Source organism: Phyllostomus hastatus, unplaced genomic scaffold (assembly GCF_019186645.2).
Source record: "Phyllostomus hastatus isolate PE091 unplaced genomic scaffold, TTU_PhHast_1.1 phas_contig_283, whole genome shotgun sequence".
Classification (NCBI taxonomy): domain Eukaryota; kingdom Metazoa; phylum Chordata; class Mammalia; order Chiroptera; family Phyllostomidae; genus Phyllostomus; species Phyllostomus hastatus.
In genome coordinates this window covers 16,584,307-16,611,090 of record NW_025333833.1, presented here as the reverse complement: position 1 = coordinate 16,611,090, position 26,784 = coordinate 16,584,307, and the positions used below count along the sequence as shown (strand labels likewise).

General features: G+C 39.1%; 1 protein-coding gene across 1 annotated transcript in view; it reads right to left on the bottom strand.

The window, feature by feature from the left end:
• Nucleotides 1-230: 230 nt before the first annotated feature.
• Nucleotides 231-26,784, bottom strand: part of INTS7 (integrator complex subunit 7) — a 65,726-nt gene continuing 39,172 nt past the window's right edge. Inside the window, exons 9-20 of the mRNA XM_045838760.1 lie at nt 24,872-25,006; nt 23,016-23,113; nt 20,207-20,446; nt 18,509-18,646; nt 17,446-17,652; nt 14,583-14,777; nt 13,926-14,029; nt 12,326-12,394; nt 10,203-10,335; nt 6,326-6,424; nt 4,869-5,054; nt 231-1,689 (exon numbers count right to left, since the gene is read on the bottom strand). Coding sequence (XP_045694716.1) covers nt 1,402-1,689; nt 4,869-5,054; nt 6,326-6,424; nt 10,203-10,335; nt 12,326-12,394; nt 13,926-14,029; nt 14,583-14,777; nt 17,446-17,652; nt 18,509-18,646; nt 20,207-20,446; nt 23,016-23,113; nt 24,872-25,006 — 1,892 coding nt within the window. The 3' untranslated portion in view covers nt 231-1,401. The remainder of the gene's footprint in view (nt 1,690-4,868; nt 5,055-6,325; nt 6,425-10,202; nt 10,336-12,325; nt 12,395-13,925; nt 14,030-14,582; nt 14,778-17,445; nt 17,653-18,508; nt 18,647-20,206; nt 20,447-23,015; nt 23,114-24,871; nt 25,007-26,784) is intronic.

The window sequence follows — 26,784 nt, the reverse complement described above, 5'->3', positions numbered from 1 at the left end:
ATGTTTTGTGACGATGGTCTGGCTGTTAGCAGTGACATGTACTGCGCTGTGACAACAGTTCAAGAAGCCAAGTGATCTTACAGGGACCTGAGTTGTCAGTCACTTCTGTGTGTCACCCCCACATAGGCCATGTGTGATAAGAAAATAAAACGCAAACCTCATTTTTTCCTTTAAACTCCATCCCTCATTTGAACTATTGTCAACTTTAAAGAGAAAAAGGCAAACACAAGCAAAGGAATCGAGAGATTTATTTTAAAAAGAAACTTCCAAGGAATGTGCCTGCTTCATCTGAGGAGCTGCTCTGAACCCCGGTGCCCACCCCATGGGTATCTCAGTGCCATGATCCCCGACGCTTGGAGACGCTGATCCCGAAGAGCTGACTGATCCCCAGTCAATAAAGAACAGTGAAAGTGTATCTAGTATACTGCATTAAGACAAGAAAGTATATAATTTTATCATGGTTTTCAACCAGTACTGAAATAGAAAAAAGGGGATTTCTGGCTACCCAGAATTTCTATTCCCTGAGCATCCCCACTGACTGAGGTTGTGCTACAAAGAGGTATCCTCTCCCGTCGGTCTAGACTGGCATCATGTAACTCGCCGAGAACAAGCTAAACCAATCAAAGATCTGCCCTCCTACCTCAAAACATTAAGAAATTAAATGTGAATAATTTTTTCACTCTTAGAAACAAATGTAAGACATTCACACAGTCACATGTATTATTCGAAAACACAAATTGTTAATGTCCAATCTTTCTATGTAATTGTAAGCTGTGTTTTGGTCAGTTAAATACCAAAACAATAAATTAAGTTTGCTTTAGCACAGAACCGACAGGTAAGGAGCTGAAATCACACAGCGGGGCGTTTCGACTCTGCGGGTGTCGTGTGCCCGCTCTCACACCCTGGAAGAAGGGACGGTCAGGAGACACTTTCACGTCCATCCATGGGAGGACTCAGTTTCCACCGCCGCACGTACTGGTCAGAGCCTCCCGAGGCTCAGCTCGGAGTCAGAGGTGGGGGTCAGGCCGCAAGTGGTATGTTTGCTAAGAAGCAGTCAACTTTACTGACTCAGTGATCCCAACATGTGGCTTAAAAGAAAAGGAAAATGTTCAGCAACAATAAAAGAATAATGTAAGAATGCAAACGTTAAATATGAGATAAAGAACCTGGTGAAAGGAAAAGGGAAAAAATCTTTCTGGTTAGGAACCCAGTTTTTCTCAAATGAAATTTTTAAGAAGAAAAAAGAACCACATTGTTTCAGAATGTAATATTACATTATAGAAACGAGTGGGTACATGGACTCCACATCATAACTCTCGTATCTTAATCCATGAGAAAAAGCAAAGTCTCTTTGCCAATTTAACCAACCCCTGTGAGGTCCGTCGCGCACTCGTCCTGTGGTTAAAACCGCGTGTAGGCGTTTCGCTGCTGCTGCTGCTGTAACGGCTGCTGGGCTTGCTGCTGCTGCAGGCGAATTTGCTGGGAATAAGGGTCTTCCAGGGATTTTACAAATATGGTGGTTCTGGGACCAGTCTTCCATACAATGCCATTGGCGTCTTTCACGGAAGATTCCACTGTAATGTTGTGCGTTCCCAGGATAGCAAAGTTCAACAGAAACTGAGTACTAAAGTAATCGTTATGAGGCTCAACCCTCTGCTCCATCTCATTGGTCATATTGTCAATGGGTATCTGGAATAGAAGAATTGTTAAATAACAACAATAGCTAACATTTATTGAGCTAGGCCCTGCCTAAGTGCTTATTTAATCCATGCAAACAACCAAGAGGTAGGTACAATTACTATCCTTGCTTTATAGATAAGAAAACTGAGGCAGAGAGGTTAAGTGATTTAAGTAATTTCTCCAAGGTCACTCAGGAATCAGTGGTGGAGCTGGCTGGCCTCTGAGCCCAGGTAGGCTAGCTGCAGAGCCTACGCTCCTGGTTATGGAGTGACCCGACTCCTCGCCACCCTTCCTTGGGAAGGAGGAGCTCCCAGAGCCTCGGTCAACCCCTTCCTTGGCTGGCCTCTCTCCCTGGTGAAGGAGTTCGGGACTCACCACCCCCAAAACACACTGCTTTGGCATCCTGATTACCTTGAGCTAAAGGTACCTGAGAAACAACAAATGCAAGAAGGGCTCTTGGACCTGCCCCTTTTTACCTAAAACAGGCCACAGAATTTCCCACAAGGGAGGTAGCCTCCCTATACCAGGAAGAGAAGCGCGTCCTTCTCCGAGACTGGACATTGATGCCGTAATGGATCTGCACAAACAAATCTACTAAAATAAACCTTATCTTCCACTGGCCTGGCCCACTGCCCTGATGGATGTCCTAGTCACCTTCTCACAATTTAATGCCCCAAATCCTTTGTCTTGTCATTTCGTTATGAACTTATCATTTCTGTGTCCAAAGGTATATAAGCTTTCTGTTCTGGTAACTTCTTTGGGTCTTTGTTCTCTTGTGGAGATTCCCATCTACATGTAAAATTCTAATAACATTTGTATGCTGTTTTCCTGTTAATCTGCCTTAATGTCAATATAATGTTAGGCCCAACTGGAGGCCCTCAGAGGATAAAAGAGGAATTTTCCCTCCCTTATACCTATTAGCAGATCCCAACTCTAACTCCCATTTCTTTAGTCTACGAAAAGACATTCTGAAAAAACAGGAAGCAACCACCTGTTTCAGGGAGTTTAAAATATAACAGACTGAAAAGAATGTAACACTTAGTATATACAAGTTAGGTTTTTCTCCCTCCTAGCTAGTCTCCTTTTGTATTTCTTAAGTAATATAATGATCCTTCCCTCCTTTAGTATTAACTTTAGAATTAAATTAACTTCAGAACTTGCACACCACTCACTTATTCAGTGTCTTGTTCAGAAGGGTGATATAATACACTGTAAAGCCCAGATTTATGGGTTCATTCACTTGTTCAGCTAGACAGACACTCTTGCTGTTGTCCTTCAAAGACAAGGTGTGAGCCTACCTCTACCCAAGGTGAGGCATGTCAGGGAGACACTTTTTCTGAGGGTGCATCTAAAGGTAAGCTTAATGAGTATTTGACAGCACTGCTGTACGTCTATGTGTACTTCTGTCGTGCAATTAATGATATAAATGTGCCCTCAGGCTTTGTCTCAATAAGCAGTTACCACATCAGTTTTCCACAGTCATTACCTGTAACATTAATGAAACAAAGTCACTAACCATTCAAGATCTTGGAGTTATTTATAGGTCTTTTCTGTTTTTGTTTGCACATTCGACGTTTGCAGGGTTTTCATTTTCCTAAAGAATGTGCCAATCAAACAAGAACTTCCTTAAAAGGACCAGAAAAAGGACCTCATGATTCTAAGTGGGCGCTGCATTTTAGGTTGCAAACTCACTGCAGGTAATGTTACGAAGCCATCATGGACAACATGGCTTGTTACATCAGCTTCCTGACTTTAGTCAGGGCCTCTCGAGAGAGAGGTTGGCAAGCAGAAGGCCAGCACTTCTCAGTGTGAATGTGTTTTTTCTTCATAGTAGAAATCATTATATATAAGGGACAGAATCATGGTTACTGTTCTTTCAAATGCAAAGTGAGGAGAGAGCTGCAGTTACCTATGTAAATTCTCACTACGATTTTTTGAGACGAGAGATCACCCAAACATAGCTGTTGTACTCTAAATAGAGTAAATGATTTTTTTTTCGTCACCAAGTTTCTAGTGAGTAGCTACATAAGGCACCATGCTTTGGGTCATGAAAATCAAAGAGGAGAAGAGAATGAAGGCTGAGCCTTATCAGACGGAGTGAAGAGTGCCAGAGTGCATTACCAAAGTAAAGAAAGTGATGATGGCTTAAATCAGATTGCCCCTTGGCTTTTTTAGCCTAAAACCACAAGAGAATAAAATGCTCTCTTCTTATCTTTACTCACACCCCTTTCCTTGCCGTGAACCTCAGTTCAAGCATGCCCCCAATAAACCTGGACATGAGCACTTTGAGCTCCTGAGCAACTCTGCTCATACAACTGTGGGCGTGATACCCTGCTCCAGGCACTGTGAATAAACCACCGCAGAGCAGAAAAAGACGTCTAAAGGAAGCAACATTCTGCGTCTGGAAGACTGGTATTTCATGGGCACTCACTCAGAATCATAGCTTTGGCTGACAAAGCAAGCATGACTTTGGTGAACGTATCTCATGATTCTCAAAGCAGTGACCACTAGGGTTATAGCCATGAGGAAAGTTTTTACCTTAGCTGACTGCTGTACGTCAATGCTGTACTTTTTTGGAAAATGCTAAAATTTACTTAAAATAGAGAAAAATAAATAAATGTGTTCTTTTGGGGGCAGAGACACTAGGGAGACACTTACTCCCCACTCGTGATGTTTCCCTCGGTGTGAAAGGACCTTTCATTAGCTGCACAGCGCTGGGCTCCAGAGCGGGTGATGGATCCCACTGACTGTTAAGTTTCGGGGTGGGAACTGGGTGTGGGGAGCTAAGCATCGTCTCTGTTCCTTCTTTGGGTTTCCAGTGCTCCTCCCTGCCACCGGTGTCACGGGAGCAGGCTTTGTGTGCACTTGCTGGGGCCGAGTGGGAAAATTCAACTGAGGGACAAGGCCAGAAGTCCTTACAGCCAGGTGCCTGGGCTCTAAGAATAACAACACTCATCACCTGGTCTCTGTCTGCCTGGATGTTTGGTCTATCAAATGGTTCAGGAAGGGAAGACAAGTGCCATTATCAGCCCCTCAAACCCCAGTATGTGCTTTCAGCTCATGTGCACCTGATCCCTGGGGAGGTGGAACTGCAATCCGCTTACCCATGAAAAACACTAGAAAACTTCCATCAACAAGTTGATTAAATCACATCATAATTCTGCTTGTAGTCTTACAGATTTAATTACCTTGTAGTCTTGTCCAGATTTACTTTGTAGCGTGGAGGAAACATTCAGACAGACAGACTGAATTTTGCGAAAGAGTCCTGGTTTCGAGCCGTGCTGAACCACTCCCTCCACCTTCAGCGCCAGCTGCTGGTTGTTCTGGACGGCAATGGGCTCTGCGGGGTTCCGGGGGGACGGTGACAGAGCGAGCTGGAACAACAACATCAAAATGAACCCTGACCACCAAGAACGGGCTTCTTTCCAACACATGTCTGTGCTAGTCGCTGCTATGGGTCCAAGTGTGTGTGTGTGTGTGTCTCTCTCACACACACACCCCCAAACCCCACTGCGCTGGGACAACCAGACAGACAAGCCTTAGGAGTCAAGGGTTCCTTGTTGCTAGTGCCTCCTTTTAAATACCCATTGCCTTATTTTTCTCTAATAAAATAAACTGGGCCCAGCCCCAGTTCTTCTGAGTGCAACAGAAGATTCAAGAATAACAAAGGCACTGCTGTCCCACTTTCTGTGGAAAGGTATTTCTTGGACAATGAACCAATTCCAGTAGGGAAATAAACTATGTAAATTTTCATGTCCAGCGGCTGTCTCTTTGGTCTTAGGTTATTTTAAATGGACTAAATTCAAATGCAAATGACCTTAAAATTCTAGGATTACATCTATAACCAAGTCTCCATAAGATAAAAGTCATTTTCCACAAATGAACCAAATGACATTTTAAATCTTTTTAATTAGAGTGGTTTTTCTTTAAAAAAAATTAAAAATCCACTTCAACTACAGAAAGCTCAAATCTTGCTACATAAAAAAATGGAAAAAAATTGGGTCTTTTTGATAATGCTGTTGAACGGCTGAATTAATCAGCTCTGGAGACCTGTTTGTTACCTTAGGACTTCTTGCTTAATCGATTTTCCTTATTATTCAGGTCATTTGAAATGGCTTACTTTGTTATTTGCAATCAAAAGCATTTGGATGGATGCCATAATGTACTGAAGACATTTTCTGACAGGGATAATCCAGGAAATCTCTCAGAAGTGACAATTTCCCCCTTTCCTAACAATTCAATTCCTTGAATCAAAAATAGCTTCCAAATTTTAGGTAGCTTAAATATTTAAAAATACTAATTCTATTCATTAGCCAGCTCCTCAAAACTTGTTATTCAAAGATGAAAGTGCTTTGGAGGTAGGACTGGCCATGTCTTTGCTGGACTGGTTTCACTCGAAGCACATGCTCTCGGAGTGGGGAGCCAAGGCACAGAGCTCCAGGGACCCAAACACCAGCCTCACTGCACTTGGTGCTGGCAGGTGTTCCATTCCCTTCATCAAACCAATTGGTAAAGGGAGGAAAGGCTTATAACTAAAGAGGTAAGTTTTATTAAAACCAAAGGTCAGATCCGGAACTAGAGCTACATCCCATTAAGATAGCTGGGTTTTTGATCTATATTAACCTTAGCATTCTTCCTGTATTACCTTGATGCTGGTAGACTGTAGTTTCTGGAAAAAATATCTCTGAAATGAAAGAGGAACTTTCAGCAAAGCAATGATGGCATTGCAGAGGCAGGCTGTATGCTGGGGAGAAAAAAACCAAATCAAATAAAAATAAATTTCCAAATTTCATCAACAAATGGTACATTCAGGAAGAAGTTTCTACGAAAGCTCACAGACTACTACAAAATCAATACTGATATCACCAATCAGGAAATCGTCATAATAGCTAGAAATTGTGAATATCTGCCAAATCACTCACGTTATGGAGTACAATTATAGATTTTTACTTTAATTTGAAGTAGTACATTCAATAAAAAGTAAATGACAAAAGGGAGAAAATCCACATTGCTCATATTATGACCCTAAAATAGAGAGTAACTATCAGTTTGATAAAGTATGGCAAAGCACGAGGAAGAGCATACGGTAAAGAAGCCAGAGCAGCACACTGGCACCCGAGAGCTGACACCAACTCCCGCGCGGAACTTCGGCTTTGAGTTGCCTGGTTTCATCCATCGTTTCCACAGGGCGGCTCGCTGACACTACGGCCATGAGGTCCCACAGAGTGGGTGATGGTGAAATCTTACCAGAATTCAGATTAAGGACAACTATATAGTCCAACTCTACAGAATTCTGAAACTTTAACAAAATACCTTATTTCTAGTGTCTATTTCACAAACTTAACTGAGTTTTGAAATCCCAGCATTTACTGCAGAGTAATAGTAACACTAGACCAAATCATTTGAGTCTTACTGAAAAGGATCATAGAACCAGAATTTAGGGGTTCAAAGATTACTTACTTAATTTAAAACTACTCTATTGAACTCCCATCTCAGCAAGACCTGTCCTCTTCCATGAGAACATATCACTAATAAACCCTGCTTGCACATTAAAAAAAAAAACCTACTCTACTGATATACGACGACATACAAAAGCTGTATATATTGAAGTTATACAACTTGATGGGTATGGAGGTAATTATACACCCATGAAAGCATCAAAGCTATTTTATTTTATGTGTGTGTGTGTGTGTGTGTGTGTACACATACTTTATCTTCACCCGAGGACATTTTTTCGTTGCTTTTAAAGATAGGGGAAGGGAGAGAAAGAAACATGGATGTGAGAGAGAAGCATCAATTGGTTGCCTCCTGCATGCGCCTGCACCAGGGATTGAACCTGTGACCTAGGTATGTGCCCTGACTAGGAACTGAATGTGCAACCTTTCAGTAACAGGACGATGCTCTAACCAGCTGGCCAGGACCATCAAAGCTGTTTTAAAAATCACCCTCTATTTGATGATGGTACAGGTTACCTAAGTAGGTAATGGAACAAGCTGGAACTAGAACCTAGGTTGCCTGATGCTTTACTTAGTTCAGTGATTTTTGTTTCACTTCACCAATGATTTGCAAACAGCAGCAAAAAAACTACAGCCCCAACACAACACTTAAACTTTGGGGCACCCAGAAGCATTCCTGCTCGGTTTACCATCCCTCCTCAGCCTACGCCCCTCTCGGTGCCCCCCGCCCCTCAAAGCACCACAGGTTGAAAACCCTTCACTACACAGTGTGCTGTCTGTCCTTCAAGCTCCTGCTTTCCAGTCCAGGGGTGTCAAATTCATTTTCACGGGGGCCCCATCAGCCTCGAGGTTGCCTTCAAAGGGCCAAATGTGATTTTAGGACTGGATAAATGTAACTACTCCTTAACAGTTAAGCAAGAGCTCGGTGCTGTGCAGGGCATAAACAAGGTTCCGGCCGGATAAAACCAGGTGGAGGACCGGATTCGGCCCGTGGGCCTTTTGTTTGCCACCTGTGAAGTAGATTGTCACCTAGTTGACTACACTAAACATTTTTGAAAAATCAGGCAATAAGGCTGAAAGACAGAAGAATCTACTCCTCACTGGTTTCAGGCTATTGAATATTTTATGCCCGACAGACTACTAGTAGTAATAAAAATACCAGGTGTATTACTTGAGAGTGACAACACCCATTTAAAGGCATTGGGTCTGGTATTTTTTCAAGTTCAACTGCTAAAACAACACTATTCATCTTCCTGCAACAAGAAATATGGGAAGCATTTGCAGGGAACCTTTGATGGCACAATAGTGTTTAAGGAAAGAAAACATCTGTGAACAACAAACTTAGAGGACTCCAAGTGACCTCAGGCTGTTCCTGGGTAAAAAGACACCATTCTCACCCCTGACTGGCGTAGCTCAGTGGATTGAGCGCGGGCTGGGAACCAAAGTGTCCCAGGTTCGATTCCCAGTAAGGGTACATGCCTGGGTTGCAGGCCATGACCCCCAGCAACTGCACATTGATGTTTCTCTCTCTCCCCCTCTCTCTCCCCCCTCCCCCCTTCCCTCTCTAAAAATAAATAAATAAAATCTTTAAAAAAATAATTTAATTAATCAACATCTCACACAGATGTGTATATTTACTTCAAAGATAACCTTTTCAATCTCCCTTAGCAGCCAATCTGAGCATCAGACCTGTGTCAATCAATTCAGCGAATATGTACTAATGACCTTACATGGGAAGCTCTATGTCAAAGAAAGCATCTGTCCTTAAAATCTAATCTAACTCTTTAACAACATATCCTGCCAATTTCTTCTAAAATACCTGATAAACAGCAAGAGTCCAGAATGAGAAGAGCAGGAACCAGGAGAGAGCTATGGGGAATATCAGCATCTAATGTGTGAGCAGGGCAAGAGAAACTCTCTAAGTAGTAAAGTTCAAAGACAGTGCTGTGGATTGAATATGCATGCCTTCTCCAAATTCATATGGTGAAGCTCATACTTACAGTATGTTGGTATTTGGAGATGGAGCCTCTGGAAAGTGACTAGGTTTTGATGAAGTCATGAGGATGGGACCCCCATGATGGAATTAGTAGCCTTATAAAAAGAAAGAGACCAGTGCTCTAGACAACATGTGAGGACACAGTGAGGCAGCCTGAAAGCCAGCAAAAAGGCACTCACCAGGAACTGAATTGGCTGGCACCAGTTAGCTGGTTAAAAAAGTGACCCTGGACTTCTGAGCTTCTGAAACTGTGAGAAAGAAATGTCTGCTACTTAAGCCACCAAACCTACTGTATTCTGTTCCAGGAGCTACAGTATTCTGAGCTAAGACACTGGAGACTGGCCAGACACGGAGGAGAAAATCTGGGTGAGAGTATGTCCATCAGCCCTGTAACTGGGAAGTCAGGAAACAAGACTGAATAAAGAGCGAGTGATCTACAGTGCCAGAGGCAGCAGAGATTCAGCAGGGGAAAGGCGGGCAGGTACACTAAACGGTGTCATTGGCATCACCTCGCAGAACTGATTTACTGCCAGTCAGATAACAAGCCCAGTTCTTTCGGTATCAAATGGCCCGTGGTTGTTCTCAAGCCTGGCAGCATGAGAGAATCTCCTGGGAACTGAGCTGTTAAAAACACTAGTGCCTGGGCCTTAACTACACAGATTCAGAGTTCATTGGTCTGGGGGTGGGGCCTGCATACTGATGTACTTTTTAAAAAGCTTTTAAAGTGATTCTAACGCATAGCTAGGGTTGAGAACAATTACAACTTCAGTTAACTTGTTAAAAAAGAAAAGAAGTTTCTGCAATCAAATCTGCATTCCGGTAGAGCAGATTTGACATCTTAATGTGACTATGTAGCAGCTACAGATGTGCTAAGTGCTTTCATGGATCGTCTTCTCATTTCATCCGTGTCACAGTGCTGTGAGGTGCCCACTGTATTAACCTGTCACAAAAACGGCACAGAGGAAACAGGCAGAGACAGGCTGACTTGCTGAAGTCCCACAGTACGTACCAGAGATGAGTAAAAACCCACTTGCACATAGTAACAACTCAGTAACACAAATGCAACTTGCCATGTAAGAAACAGGGGTGTATTTCCGATTGAGTGATTCCACCTCCTCCAAAACATGATTATACACAGACATCATTCTCCTCTCATATTCACTGTCAGCATGGGCTGCTCCAGTAGATCCATACTCCTGGAAACTGAAGTTAAAATCAGTACCAATTAATCAACCACAGCAGTAACTATGTTATGTCTAAATGCATCAGGCACTTTACACACATTTTCACTTCATTTTTAAAATAATGGAGTACACACTGTTAATTCTGTTTTACAGATGAGGAAACTGGGGCTTGGAGAGGTTAAGTCATTTGACTTCAGTCTCATATAACTAGTAAGTGACAAGCTGGAAATCAAACTCAGATCTGACTTCAAACTGCATACATGTCTTTCCCACTCTGGTTGTTAGGCAGTATGAAAGTATTAAAACTCGTCCCTGTAGTAGTCATACACTTATTTTGTAGGCAGTAGAAATAAAGGTTAAATACAAAGAAATCATGACAGATTGAATAAGAAGCTAAATAGAAAAATGTAATGAACAAGCATCTCAAAATAATTTCTCCTAATAATCCTGAACGCTGGTATAAGGCAGATAACAACAGTCATGATTACAAACACCTCGCCCATTCTATCCCACATTTACTGCAACACCGGCTCAGGTACTACGTTAGCTGCCAGAGGTACAAAGTTGAATAAAACAAGATGTCTTCTCCCAAAAAACACCTTCTAAGCTATGAAATACACAGATTTCTGTAAAAACTACAGTGAAATATCAATGTCGTACATCACTCTCTTGGGGTTCTTTTTACTGGTATGTCCTTCTTTACTCAGAAGGCACAAAATATATACTATCAAGAAGTTTTAGAAGGAATCTACTCCTTGTAGTTATACACTATTGTAAATAAAACTCAAAGACCTCTCCCTCAAAGTACAAGCTTTTTCCCCAATTTTTCATTTCTCTGAAGGGCACAGGTTAGGGGAATGGGCTTGCAGGATAAAAGGGGGTGGAAAAGAGTGAAGAAAAGCGGTAGGAAGGGGAGCAGGTAAGAGAGCACCACTGCAAGCGGGCTAGATAACTCCCCTCACCCCATCCCTGCTGACAATGTGCCTCTCTCTCTGATAAAAAGTTAATCAAGAAAAACACTAATTTCTATTATATCAACCAACAGCACAATGACACCAGATTTCTAAGTAGTTAAATGAGCACTGTACAATGAGAAATGGCGTGACCTGAAGTATCAATTAATTGGCAAAGACTATGAAAAATATGGAGGTTTAAGAACATCTTCAAATTTAAAAAGGAGAAGCTTGTTAAAAAAAAAAAAAAACCCCGCAAGTTGAACACTGCAGACTAGGGAAAATAAACAGATGCAAGAAGGATAAATAAACATACAAGTAAAAATTAGCATGTCATGAAAATATTAAAATAGATAAGTGGGGGGAAAAACTGCCAAGTTGGCTAGTCTGAGATTAAGCAGTACTTTAAAAGAGAAGGCAAGGAACTTGGTATAGCCCTGAAAAGAAATAGTGAGTCAATGTTTTAAAGCAGAGAAATTTAAAATGCACTGTTGATTATATTCTTTGAGAAAGCTGATCCTGGAACCATAGGCTTTTCAAGATTTGAAACCAGACAGCTGAAAATGCACAGCCCAAGACAGTATATTATAATGGGAAAAACCAATGTGTTATTCTTCTGTAAAAATATCTGAATAATTAATTAGTTGATGGGGGAGGGGAGAAGAATTTTAATAAAGTAAAAATAGGAATTTTTTTTGTTTGGGAAACCAAAGGAAAAATTTCAAGCTCAAGTTTAATTATATTATTAACTCAATTTTTCATACCAAAGTTTAGTTACAATATATGAGAAGAAAATGTTCAAATTCAATGAATTTCTTCCCAGTTATTTTTCCAAGTCCACGCTGAGACATTAGGAGTTGGAAGTGAGTAAACAATACAGTCAGAAACTCCAGGTTTTGTTACTAACTACGTGACTTTAGACAAATGCTAGAGAGGTTCTTCCTTTGGTATTTTTTTTTCTTTCCCTTTGATACCTCTTCCAAAACACTGCTGTGATAATTAGGTAAGAAAACACATTTGAAAGTGCTCTTTAATGAAAACTATTATTAGAAATACCTTGCGGATTCTGGATCCAAAATCAGAGCCTCTATTGCATGAGATATCAGTAAGCAGCTCTGCTGCTGTCTGGATGAATGTTAAGGTTATGCCTGAAAATAAAAAAATCCACTATAGACTTTACATTAACTGAATATTAAAGAAGTCAAGGTGAGGATATTTTTAGTGAAGCATATTTATCAATTAGAACAGTTTGGGGCTCTATTTTTTCCTTTTAAAAAATAGACATGGTATCTGAAATAGTGATCCTGAAATTCTGTACCAGGAAGGGTACTTCAGATGCTGCCTAATCGGAGAGGGGGAAACCAAGCAACAGGCTCTATGATTCACAGAAACTGTTTCTTTTTTTTTTAAGATGTTATTTATTTATTTTTAGAGGGGACGGGAGGGAGAAAGGCAGAGAAATATTGCCTCTCCTGTGCCCCTCACTGGGGACCCGGCCCACAACCCAGGCACTCAATCCACTGAGCCACACCAGCCAGGGACGCAGAAACTGTTTTTTCATCTGTCATAGGTATAGGGGTTTCACTGATAAACGCTGACAACAGTGGTGAGCAGCGTAGACCCCACAATGGTACCCGAGGGAATCTGTGAACGAGCCTGACCTTCCGTGCAGATACTGAGGGGCATGTGCGCTACCGTATTTTACCGTGTAGAATATGCTTCTTTTTGCCCAAATTTTTGAGGGAAAAATAAGGATGCAAATTATACATGGGTAGTACTAATTCTATATCTATATAAATGTTTTTAATTCTTTTATTTATGCTTATGCATTAGAAGTGTAACTCTAGAAAGCAATAACGATATGTTCAAAAATAAATGCTAAACTTCCTTTGTAATACAAAAAATGAGTATCTAAATATAAATAAAAAATGAATTAAAAAGTTAAAACACAAGATTTTTTTCCTGAAAATCTGGGCCAAAACTGTGGGTACACATTATATGCAGGAGCACATTATACATGGCAAAATATGGGTACATTCATTTTTCAGGGGAGAGGGCCCAGAGCATTCATTAGGTTTTCAATTAGAAAACCGAAATGCCAAGAACTACTGATTTATAGGTCCTACAACTTAAAAAAAAACCCAACAATTTAACTCTTCCTTTTTCTCAAAAAGGATTTGAGGCCGCTAACAAGAAAATATGGAGACCTTAAAGAGCACTCAGGGAACAAATGTGACAACTGAAACTATTTACTAGATCATTAATAAAGGCGATGGGACCTGATGCTGTCAGCTATGAAGATAAGAAGGTGAGACAAAGCACAAAACAGTTCCCCTGTGGGAAGATGTTCTGGGCTGTCTGCTGTGGCTCCAAGGTGCACGAAGCATGCAACACTGGTAGGATCTGGGTTTTGAATGCTCTTCCTAAAGGTGGAGAAAGACCACCACTGGTCACCATTTTTTGAAAGAGCCTAGTTCAAGTTAAAAAGTAAAATTCTACTGCTCATAATCGATTTCAAAGGGAAAATTATTACTTATAATAAATTTATAGGCTTGTCTGAATATATAATATATATATTTTAGTCAGGTACAGCTGAGGTATTTACATTAAAAAATACTGCAAAAGAAGAAGACACATTGGAACAAGTTTAGGATACAGTTCTACATTCCTTAAAGTTGCTGAATCGGCATCAAAAGATGCCTGATAAAGATCCCCGTATCGGGAAGCAAGGCTTCGAAATTCTTCCATGGACTGCTTCATCTATAAAGAAGGAAAAAACATCAATTATGATATATAAACATGCTATCATTATTGTATAAATACGAAAACCTAAACAGTCAAACCATAAAAATTATCTAAAAAATATTAAAAATGTTCATGTTCATTCCACTCATTTTTATAAACCTTGTTAAATAAAATTAACAGAGGGCAAATAAAACCACGAATGTGCACAAAATTATGGTAATTTATATCTGATGTATAGAAACAAATAAAAAAGGTTACATTTTTAGCTCAAGCTATGCTAAAATAATTAACGTAGTTATTTAAAGAAACTGCAAGGTTTCTTTAAAATGTATGTCCTTTCTCTTTATATAAACATGTAGCATTTAGTGAGACATCATCAATCACTTTGTCATTCTAATAAGACATCAGCCTATTTTTGGCAAAACAGATGAGCTAATAAGCATTTGAGGTTTAATATCTATGAGTCAAACCACTGATTTGTAAATTACAGGATTTTTTATGTCACAAATAACTTCAAAACCTCTAAAGTGTCAATAAAAACTGCACTGAAAATAAAGTTGAGACATGCCTGATTAGAGATACGGCCACACCTCTGGAGGTCATTCCCCAAGGTCATGGCAATTGTGGTGGCGATTGCTGGTGGAGGGCTCGTCTTTAGACTATTACAGGTACAGATCAGTTGAGAGAAGGCTTGTAGAAGGTCAATCCTGAGTTTCACAAATTCACACTGAAAACTTAAAGGATTCAGTGGTGTACTGGCAGCCTGGGGAAAAAAAGATATACTTAAGATAAAATAAACACAGCAGCAAGATTGTGCAAGTACATCAACAAGTTTTGAAGGCAATAATATCTCATTTCCTAACTGGACATTTGTTTTATTTTTCAGATACCCTACATAAAATATGTAAATATATATCTATTCAATACATAATAAAGAGAAAAAATAAATTAAAAATCCACTGTTGTAGGCAGAATGCTAAAATGGTTCCTGATTCACACCCCTCTGGTATTCACACCTTGTGTAATGTTTCCGCTTTGAATGTGGACAGACCTGTAACTTGCTGCTATCTAATGAAGTATGGCAAAGGTAATGAATTTAGGTCCTTAATGAGTTAAATTTATATTTACCAAAAGGGAAATTATTTGGGTGGATTTCTCCTAATCTGGTGAGCCCATTAAAAGAGGGGCTAGTAAAAGATAGAAAATTGTACTGCAATAATTTAAATAAAATAAAATAAAAATTCTAAAAAAAAAAAAGAGGGTCTTGAAGGTGAGCACTTCTCTTATTGGCCTTAAAGCTCCCCCAAGTTCTATAGCTGTGAGGAAATAAATTCTACCAATAACTACACCAATTTAAGGACCCTAAGCCTCCTTGAGCTGCATTAAGATTGGCCCTGGCTGACGCCTTCACTGTAACTTGGTGGCAACGTCGACCGAGGAGAGAGGCCGTATCTAGACTTCTGACTCATGGAAGCTGAAATGCTAAATGGGTGTTGCTTTCAGCTACAAACTCTGTGATAATCTGTCACCTAGCACAGAACATGAACACAAACACCTTTCAGAATTTTTATTCCTAAGAAGCAAGGTAGGTCTATCATTAATCCCTGTGTTGGGAAGTCAGACACCCAACATGGCTTACAGGGTCCCCATAAGCACAGAATTTTGACCTTCTCGTGTTCAGCTTGGCTGAAGCAGGTAAAAGCTATATAGTAAGCCTCATCGCGGAACAATCTCAGGTCAGCTCACTCACGTGTCAGGGAGGACAAGGGGCAGCCCATACTCACATGCTCTCAGTTAAAAAGACGGAAAGCCAGTGTCGATCCACACTTGCGAAATGAAAAGATTAAAAATAAAACCTTAAAAAAAAAAATAAACCCTAATGGTGTATCGTACAATCAGAGACGTGGGAAGTGCCAAATGATCGTAAGGACTGTACTGCCTTCCCCTCTAGACTATTCGCAAATGGAGAATCATTTCCTGATGTATTTATCTGTTTGTAATCCACAAGCAGCGCGTGCTTGCAGTCAGCTGAATAAAAGAACTCTGTTCCAAAGGGAGATGGTGTGAGGCCCGAAAACGTGTCTCAGGTCACAATGTGTTAATGGCGAAGTGGAGACTAAGACAAGGGCCTTCTGTCTGTCTCCTACGTCAGACTTCAGTCCTGAATTACTACCCAAACCTCGTTAATACACACAACCATACCAATCTTATGAGGCTATGGAATATTCAACAGGGGTTTTCATATTAATTCTACCTGCCTCAGAGTTTCGTGGGCCTGTTTCACAGTCTTTAGCATTTACTGTACTGAATGATTAATAATTTTCTGTTCCACATAAAACAGAAAATGAAGTAATTCTACTACTGATTAGAACCAATAATTGTAACTTTTGATTTTCTGAGGCATTTATTAGCCTGATATGAGCAACAAAAATCTTTTCCTAGAATAATCAAGAGGAAAATAATCAGAGTAGTCAATGCTACTTTTTAAAATGGAGAGGTGCCTCTATTTTAAAATAGCAATCGATCCTAACCAGAAAAATCATACTTCAAGAGATATGTACCCACAGGAGTCTGAATATTCTGTCTCTTTTGTGACATCGGTTTATTCTTTTTCTATTTTGAAGCATTTCTTTTAGGATGGACCACCATTAAAAATATTTTAGATTATGTGATAAATGTACATAAACAGTTACCAAAAAGTTTTATGGCCCCATCTAAATATATACAACTTTAAAAGTTGTATAATAATATTCTTTAAATGTTTAATGTTGATTATATAAACTTTTTACTCTTAAGGGGAAAAAAGTCTTCGCACTAATATAAGAAATGCTCATTTTAGGGAACAGGTTCTTTTTTAGGAATATAACTGATTTCAAGAAAACAAGAAATGTTAAGTGTCTGCCTTCTCTGCAACCCCTTCACTTTCTTGGCAGAGAAAATGAAAACTGTAGCTGGCCAACTATTAATTTGGCATAGGAAGGTACGGAGGGGGGACACTAGCATCCTTGATAATTCCTTCTTTATCCACAAAGCAAGCAACTTTAGCTTCTTAGTGAGTAGCTGTGAGGTATGAGATGGGTGGGGATTTATGTTGATGGTGGTAGTGACCCAGGTTGGGGTCTTACTAATAGGATTCTGGAAAGTGAGGATCCTATTTCCATTTATCCCTTCTGCATAGATTCAACAATCCTCTCCATATGTGGTTCCTGGTATTTGATAAAAACAACATAATAAACTCTCATCAATCTACGAATGTTAAGAGATAGGGGAGGAGTTAAGAATCTACTTCCATGTCCTATTTATTACTTTAATATTGCCATATATATGTATACCAGCAGATGTTTCAAGGTGGTTAAAACATAATAATAAAAGAGATGGGAGACCATACTCACTCAAGCCATCATCACCAAAGGAGAATTCAGAGGACTTACTGTTAAGGACGCAATCCCTTTGTGGTAGAATTTTAAAGACTCAGCAATGCAAGAAAGTGCTGAACTATAATTCTCTTCTTGCAACCCAGTGAAACACTGTTCTGCATGTGAAAACTCCTTCAAACTATTCAGCCAGAAGTAGAAATGCTCTGAGGCAACCTGAGTCAGCAAACTCTGATAGAGCTCTCTGGCCATGTCATGGTTACCCTAAAAAAAAATCATGGCACGTAATGAAGTTCTTATAATTGAATTAGGAACAAAAAGACAAACCCAACTCTTGGACATGCTATAACAATCATTCCTCGTATTATGTAATTCTTTGAGATTCAGTCTAAATATCTTATCAGTATATGTTATACTTAGCTGCTTTTACATAACCTAATGCCTGCAACTCTTTACTACAACACTTCCAAGAGAAAATAAATGGAATTAACTACAACCTAAGTCTAGCGTTTTAGTTCAAAATACAGAAAATATAAATACTTGCTGTATGTCATTTGGTACGAGCTATTGAGTGAGGTAGGGGGAAACTCCAGTAAGTTTCATTAAGTGACTATCAAGAAGAATACTGTGCCTGCCTCTGGCAGGGCAGGGTAGTTGGGGGGTACATGGGGCCATTTAATGCCTGGGGACCAGGGATGCTCAGTGACCTGCAATGCTTGAAGCTTGGGACATTTGGGTGTAATACAGAACTGGCCAGTCAGCAGTGGTCCTCCTCCCATTTGAGAAACAATGAAAACATGTGCCTCACTCCCCTACAATAGGGACCCCCATCAGTCTGGGACTGTTAGGATCCGGGCCACACAGCAAAAGGTGGGCTTGAATGTTATGCTCTTCAATCATCCCAAAAACATCCCCCAGCCCCCAGTCCCTGGGCAAATTGTCTTCCACAAAACCTCGTTAGGAATGTAATGAGGTCCTTCCTTTCGTCATCTTTCAATTCATGACTGAGAAGTACTTCCATCTTTATTTTTCAGTTTTGACCAGGAGTAACAATCCTACAATCTAAGGTGTGTAACCTGCCATTTTCACCAGCACAGTTCACTAGAAGGGCCCCACATACCATTCTGGATGCCTGCCTGGCAATTCGGTACACAGTCCACCCATTGGAGACACTTTCAAGCTGCTGCTTAATGACAGCCTTTACTTCGGCAGACAGTGCTTTCTGGCTGGCGACAAAAATCACAGTGGCCAAGCTCACCTAACATCGAGCAAGACATAAGACAATTTCAAAAGTCATGTAATGCTATCAATGGCACAGATAACTCTACCCCACAAGAGAGAAAAACTAGAGAGTGCCCACCAAAAAGGAAATTTCTTCCCCCTTGACATTAATTTTTCACTTTAAAGTTATCAGGCAATTTATTCCATTATTCAGACAACTGTTTATAATAGTGAATAATTCTGATAAACATGGGTAAATTATAAAATCACACAATGAAATACTACACAGCAGTGAAATGAGTTAAGTAAAGACACTTTTCAATACAGACATTTAAACAAAACAGGAAAAAATAAGCAAAATGCAAAATATTACATGCAGTTTGACAGCATTTATATAAAGTTAAAATATGCAAAATAATAGTGCACATTACTTCATCCATACACTAAGGTAGTAAATATATAACAACATGCATGGGAACGATAAATACCAAACTCAGGACAGTGCTTATCTCTAGGAGAAGGGAGGTGCACAGGGAGGTACAATTCAACTGTACTGTTAATATTTTTTCTTAAACTAGGTGACAGATGCAAGGGTTTTCATTGTGATATTCTTTACATTAAAAAAAATTACATTTCAGAATTTAAAACTGCCTTAAAGTAGCACTAACAAAAAAAGGGATAAAAAGCATTAGTTGAAAATGCTGCTTTAATTAAAAAAAAAAAAACTTGGCTAACTACTTCATGGTGTTCCAAAGTTGATATATACAAGGTCCATACATATTGTGGTCACTGTATGACATCATTCCCATGACCACTGACACTTGGTCCTCAAAGTACCCCTTTCCTGATAGCAAATGATGAATGGGGTAATCTTTTACAGAATACACCCTGGAGAATTAAATATAAAATAGGCTTGAGCAAGTAATTTCATTAAGCTTTTCCCAATCCCTAAATTCAGATGACCAGAACAATATGCAGTGGCTGACTTAAGGTTTACGTCTAATTTATGCCAATTTAGAAAGTAGCCTACTCTCAGCCTGGTAGAATTTTCAACTAAACATTATTGTATCACTTCCGTGACTTCAGTTTCTTTATGAGCATGCACCTTTCTCAACCCCAGGACTGCACCGAAACCTAAACTGGATGCTACACAGCTAGAGATGTCCTGGACTGGAAAAGAGGAATCTGTGCTAAGTTGTGGTCGCTGTTATCATTAGGTCTTTAACTTATTATCTTCAGAAGTACAAAACACAGTTTATTTCATTATTTATTTGCTTTGTATAAAAAAGAAAACATCCATTTTCATTTCGTTCTTTGTCATAGAACAAAAACAACAGACTGAGGGCTTTGGCTACACTAAGGTGATTGACAGGACTTAGGAAAAAAGTTTTAGATCCAAACTAAATGGGATCTACTCAAAGTGGAAGTAGTAAAAAGCTCATGGTTCCAATTCTACTTTGACTTCAGCATTCCCTTGGTCTTAGATAATTACTTTAACCTGTTGTTTGCTTTGCTTTTACATAAAGTCAAACAGTCCTGTTAACTTCTTCAAGTAATTCACACTAGACCAGATCCCATTCAGCCACAGCAGGTTTACCAGAAGTTCCTGTTGCTTGTCTGTGGCTGATCGCCCGATGACCTTGTAGAGCTCCACGAGGTCGCCCAGCATTCCATCGCCCAGCACTGGCAGCTGCATGGCAATGGCAGCCAGGCAATGGCACATCAGGATGCGGGCGGCATCCTGAGCGCTGTGCAACTGAGTCAGCAGGGTCTCAACCACAGACTGGCTGAGATGGGGCCTGCCCTTGGCCAACTTCACCATACAATTCAGAGCAATCTGCACATTGAAAAGAAAAAAGACCAGTTTTAGGGTATTAAGAAAAGCTTTAAAGAAAAGTACTTTGTATAAGTTATTGGAAAAAATCTAGGAAAAGGTTTTTTTTGTAGGCATAACATTTTTCTTCCTAAGAAACACAAGACAAAATGGATCTCATATTGAAATATACAAAGTGGCTGTGTTTAAAACCAAATAACAAGTCAGGACTTGGCTACTCATTAACCACTCATTGCAATCTAGTACTATTAAAAAGTAAAAAGATGAGATGACTATCATAAGGAACAGTGCTGAAGAGGCAAAATATATGCTCAACTGAATGTCACCATTATATTCATTACTTCCAAGAACTGCTTCTAAAAAATGGTTTGTCAGCTTACCTATGCCATCATCTCCCTGTGCTAACAAAAACAGAGATTCCCGGGTCCTGCCCACCCCAAACTTAACACACTAACTGTGTGTGTCTGTGTCATTGAGAGTTTCAGTGTGAGAAAGGCACCCTAGGTGACTCTTACGCACAACAAAGTGGGGAAGGGGCTTCTAGTTTCCTCATATTTCTCAAGTGAAAGCAAAACCCAATTGGCTTTGGAGCTCCTATTCGGGCCAGTTAATGGCATCACTAATAATCCAGTCATCAAAACTAGAAGTCCATGTCAGTCACTGTTATAGACAACGACTGCTAACTCTCGTAATCTCCACTTCTGTCAAGTCTCTAACACCAACCTCTTCAGCTCCTTTTCATTCTTTCTACTGCAACAGAAATCCCCCCTAATTCCAATCTTCTGAAAAGATAAGCTCATTAATCCATCCCTCACACTGAAACCATGTAGTTCTCAGTGTGGTGTTAGGCAGGAAAAATGAGCCATAGAGTCTGAAAGACCCAGAGACGAAGGTCAGCTTGCCCTTTATGAGCTAGATGTCTTTGAACACAGGATTTTATCTCTGAGTCTTAATTTCCTCATGAATATAAGAGCAGGGCAAATTTCACTAAGATCAAGTAATCTTAGTGTAAAGATTAAAAAATAATTATACAAGTCTTGAACAAAGTCTGGCACATAACACACACATTTAAATAACAACAAAATTACAACAAAGGTTAAAGCATGTTGCTTACTTAAAAATTTTAGTATCTCCTCACTACCTAAAGAATCACGTTAATGTTCATTTTGATATCTTCCATGACTGAGCTGCAAACTACTTTTCCAACTCCTGTTTATCATCCATCCACCTGGGCTACTCACCATTCTTCCAACAGAACAGATACATTTTTGCTTTCAAGTTTTTTCTAACAATGCTCCCTCTGGTTCAAATAATCTTTCTTCAAACACTGAAATTCTACTCCATTTTTCAAAGTTCAACTCATGTATCTACTTGTTCAAGCCTTCCCTAACACCATTAGTTGGAATTAATCACTCCCAACTCTGTCCTCTCATTAGAAGTGCACTTTTGTTTGTACTTTAGAAACTTACTGCATTTTACTTAGCATCACAGTCCCTTACATAAAGGTCAGTATTGTCTAGATGGGGAGCTCCTTTAACACGGGAACCTTTCTTGACTACCTATGTATGTACCACTGTGGTGAGGCCAGTGTTTTACTGACGTCCGCAATTGGAGGAAAAATAATTTGGCTTTCTTTAAAAACTTTTTTTTACATATTTTGGTTCCAAAGGGACTTGGGATAAATCACTTGCCAAACACAGGTGGCCTACTTCTTTTACCGCCTCTTGATGATCAGCTTTAATTTAATGGTACCAGTATCTCTATTGTTCATCACCGTGACCACATCATCCCGCCACTGAACATGCTGTGTTCCCTCAAACCATACTCCAGTGTCTACCTAGCAACCTTCCACTTCTATTAACCCTGCTTCTCTTATTAATTTTATACTATCAAATTATATTTCATGTTTTATTCCAAAAAGAGTAGTTTCATTTCACATTTAAAAAATTTTATATGTCTCTAAGATAATTTCTATAATTAAGTGAAAATTTTTACAATTCTTCACTTTCCTTAAAAACTAGAGCCTCTATGCTCTGGAAATTAATACAAACGTGCATATGCAGAGTTCAGCTGCAGTTATTCCATCGTTTTTTTGTGTGTGTGACTTCATCAGTGCTACCTCAGATTATAAACTTCGAAGAGTGTAGGAGCTCGGCTTATTTAATTTTGCTTTGCATTGTCTAGGACCATTATACGTATCTACTACAACCTAACAAATACTGTCAGCTGATCGTAAAAAAGGACAAAGCTTAGAGTTTGATCCTGTCTATCTGTTGGAGCTCCAATGGTCAACATGCCAGTGTTGAAAGTGAAGACCAACCGAAGTGTTCCTTTAAAACAAGAGTTACTAAACTGTTGCCCTCGGGCCAAATCCTGGTCTGTCTTTTTGCAAATAAAGAACACCCCCCCTTTTTTTAAATAATGCCCAAGTCTTTGTCCTACAAAGGTAGAACTGAGAGTGTATAGTCTGCAAAAGGTAAAATATTTACTATCTGACCTTTACAGGGAAACCCTGGTTTCCTGATTTAGGCAATGAAAATAGGGATTGTATTAAAAACAGTGATGCTTTTACCTTTAACATGGCTTGAGCACCGGGACTATCATCTTGACTACAAAGTACCAGAAGGGATTCCAGGCCAAAAACAGCATCTTGCTCCAGTGCCAAAAGGTCTAGAGGAAAAACACTAAGTTTTATAGTGGCTCAGCAGAGAAGATTAAACATGCACACACAAGAAAAAACATTATGGAGTTTAAGATACAGGAAACACCTCAATGAGCAAAGCTAACCTTCCTAAAAAAGTATGTCTGGCCTTATTTCTGAAATGCAAAAGCTATCTTCATACTTCTGTATATCTATTACTTATTAAAGATTATAAAAATATACACATTAAATTAAGAGCTAAAGCCACAAAGATTTAAATAAAGCATAACAGAAATACTGTCAGCTGATTACCTGAGGAAAATACTAGGAACAGCAAACCACATAGTGTGTGTTAATCTTTCTTTTTATTTTATTTTATTTTATTTTTTAAAAGAGTTTATTTATTCTTAGAGAGAGGGGAAGGGAAGGAGAAAGAGAGGGAGAGAAACATTGATGTGCAAGATACATTGATTGGTTGCCTCTCACATGCCCCCCAACTGGGGACCTGGCTCACAACCCAGACATGTGCACTGGCTGAGAATCAAACTGGCAATCTTTTGGTTCATAGGCTGGCACTCAATCCACTGAGCCACACCAACGAGGGCTGTGTTAATCTTTCTAATCAGACAAATTATGCAGGTACATTTTCACCTCAAATGTTACAATTTTTAGCTCCTAATGAAAGCTGAGCCACTTTTAAGAAGTAATGAGGCCCCTACATATCATATTAATGTTGTTAAGTCGAACCATAAATGACAAATCCCTTACATGTCTCATGCAATAGCAGTTTTTCAGCAATTTTCACTACCTTAGGGCTAAAATTTCTCTAGAGGTTCTAGAAAGTTCTACGTATGTTAGCTAACTGTATTTAGATTAATATATGTCAGCTCTGAAAACATACAGCAGTTTTCTATGTAACATAATAGAAAACACTCATTACGATGCCAAAATAAAACAGATTTAGGTATTCCAATCAGAATCAATACACAACTTAGAGAAATGTCTTCTGAGTTAGTGTAGGGGCTTGGAAAACAGTGTAAGGGCTGGTAGTGAAGGTCAGGGTGTTAATAACAAAGTAAGTACCAGGAACAAGCAGAGCTGAAGGCTAGGAGGGATGGATGAGGGACAACTAAGCTCATGATCCTTAATAAACAGCAAAATACACAGTGAAACAGATGGAACAATGAAAGTGCATTTCCTGTTTTTGAACACCAGCATGAACTCCTCCAAGCCTTCTGGCAAAAGATGTTAGGAATTCAATAAAATACATGCATTATTTTCTGTGTACGTCTTTCTTAATTACACAAATCAGTTTAATGCTCTAGATGCCTAGAGAGATAAATTCTATAAAAATTTAATTCACATTGTTCTATTAATTCACTTGCCCCTGGATGAAATTATCTGTTAGTTAACCCTCCTGATAATTTAAGATTTTCTTTTCCTAAATTTTCCAGGTGTTTGTACAAGTGAACAAATGGCCTCACACCAAGGCTAACCATAAGCAGTTCCTGTCCACAGCACGATGTACGCAGAGATAAAAGGTGAGAAGGAATGAGAAATGTTCCATAAAACCTTTCAATCCCACAATCCCAATCCCAAGGTCCTTGTATTTTAAACAATTTTTCAAAGGAGAAAACGTGCTTTAGGAACACTTCAAAAGGAGGCAACTAGATCAAAGCACATCGGCTAAAAATAGTAAGGGATTAAAAAACCAAACACACAGAAATCTGCCCAAACGCCAATCCAAAATTTTCTATCTACATAGTATCAGTCCTGGTCAAACTTACCTTTTTCTTGACAGGAGACGGTTATGTTAGTCAGGACTCTAACTCCATGAGCTGCGATGCCCCTGTTATTGTGGTAACAGCATTCTTGGGCTAATCTGACTAAATCAGAGGACCTGGGCGAAGAACCCACATTTCCTAAACAAGCAGAGAAAAGTAATGCAGGTTATAATTCATTTATATAGTTCAAAAACTTTTCAGCTTACCGGTTCATTTTCTCACTTTCAAAAGAAAACCTCCAACAATAAACTTCAACAAAATTTTCTACCTCTACACGGTTCCTCATCGATATATCCCCATTTCTCTTTCTCCTGTCAAGGTACTTAGAATAGATATGTGCCAATAACTGTGTAACGATTAGAATCTAAAATCAATGTAAGACATTACCACATAAATATTTAAAACACTGACTAAGGAACAGTGCACACACCACAACTACAGACTGTATTTTGGGAGTTCTAATGGGATGTCATTACAGGCTTCTTGTCAGACAACACCTTACTTTCAGGAAAGGGATAAAAGGAGAAACAATTTAGGTTTGCTTTTCTCATCTCAATTGCTGCACTTAGTTATCCCTCCAAAGGTTTACATAAGTATTCATGATTTGAGAGATGGAGTGGATTTGGGGATCATCTGGTTCAACTTTTACAGAAGAAATCAAAGCCCAAAGATTTTAACTATTTTGCCACCAAAGTAATACCCTTGTGCTTTACACCCAAGTTCTGTGCTATAGATTGCAGCAACTTTTCAAATTCACAATTGCAATTCTATAACTTAAGGTTTATGTTGTGAGTGCTTTTCTTTATAGTAGAGAAGCTCTCAGTTATAAAATGAGCTTCAAGAAGAATTAGGAAATTAAAGCTTAGTTAACTCTTAGCAGAATCTCTCATTATTATCTTCTTTTCCCCTCCTTATTTTTCCATCCTATCAACTTCAAACTTGTCTCTCATACCAAGGGTGACCGTATTTTCTGAGGCCAAAGGGGGCACATACTACTAATTATAATAGGCATAAAGCAAGGCTCTCTTAGGCAGTGTGGGGCACATGGTAATCTCACTGACTTCTCAAAAGTACTCATTTAGGTCAAACCTCAGTATTTTCAAAACAAGCAAAATATCAGAAATACAAAACTATGAGCTCTTTTTAAAAAAAAAAACTATAAAAAAACTCTAAAAAGAATGGAAACTTCCTCCATTCTTTTTCTTGCGCATGTGATATGGAAAATGCAGACTCATTTATAAATTTACCACCCCCCTTCCCTGTCAAGACTCATAATACAAAACTTGGGGAGAAAAAAAAAACAGAAAAATCCAAACAAAAAACAAAAATCATCCCAAATCCCACAAATCAGCATGACCTTACTGTTAACTGTTACCTTTCTGGAGTATTTCTTTTCAATTTTCCCATTATGAAAGCCAATACAATTTAAAAATTCATACATAATTAGGATACTGGACAACATCCTGTTTTTAAAATATTTACTTTTAAGCCTTTCTCTGTGTTAACTATCTTAGGGATAAAATTATTATTTTTAATTTTATTTATTTAGAAATGATTTATTAAGATAAATTCACATGGTTCAAAAGGTTCAACAAATAGAAGGTAAAAAGCGAGTGAATGGAACATCCCCCGTCCATCTAAAGCTATTAGTTTCTTGTGTATCATTCCAAAGAGTCTATAAATTAGCAAACATACATGCTCCTTTCTTTTTTCTTTTATACACTTTTCCATCTTATTTTATTTCCCTTTAAACATTATATCATATATTGTCCCATGCCATATATTCTTTTAAATAAATTGCATTGATTTTCATTGCAGTTATGTATCACAATTTCTTTAATGGTTCCCTGTTGACAGGCCTTTTTATGCTACTACATCCCCACTGATGGACGATGCCTTGCTATTTCATACAATGA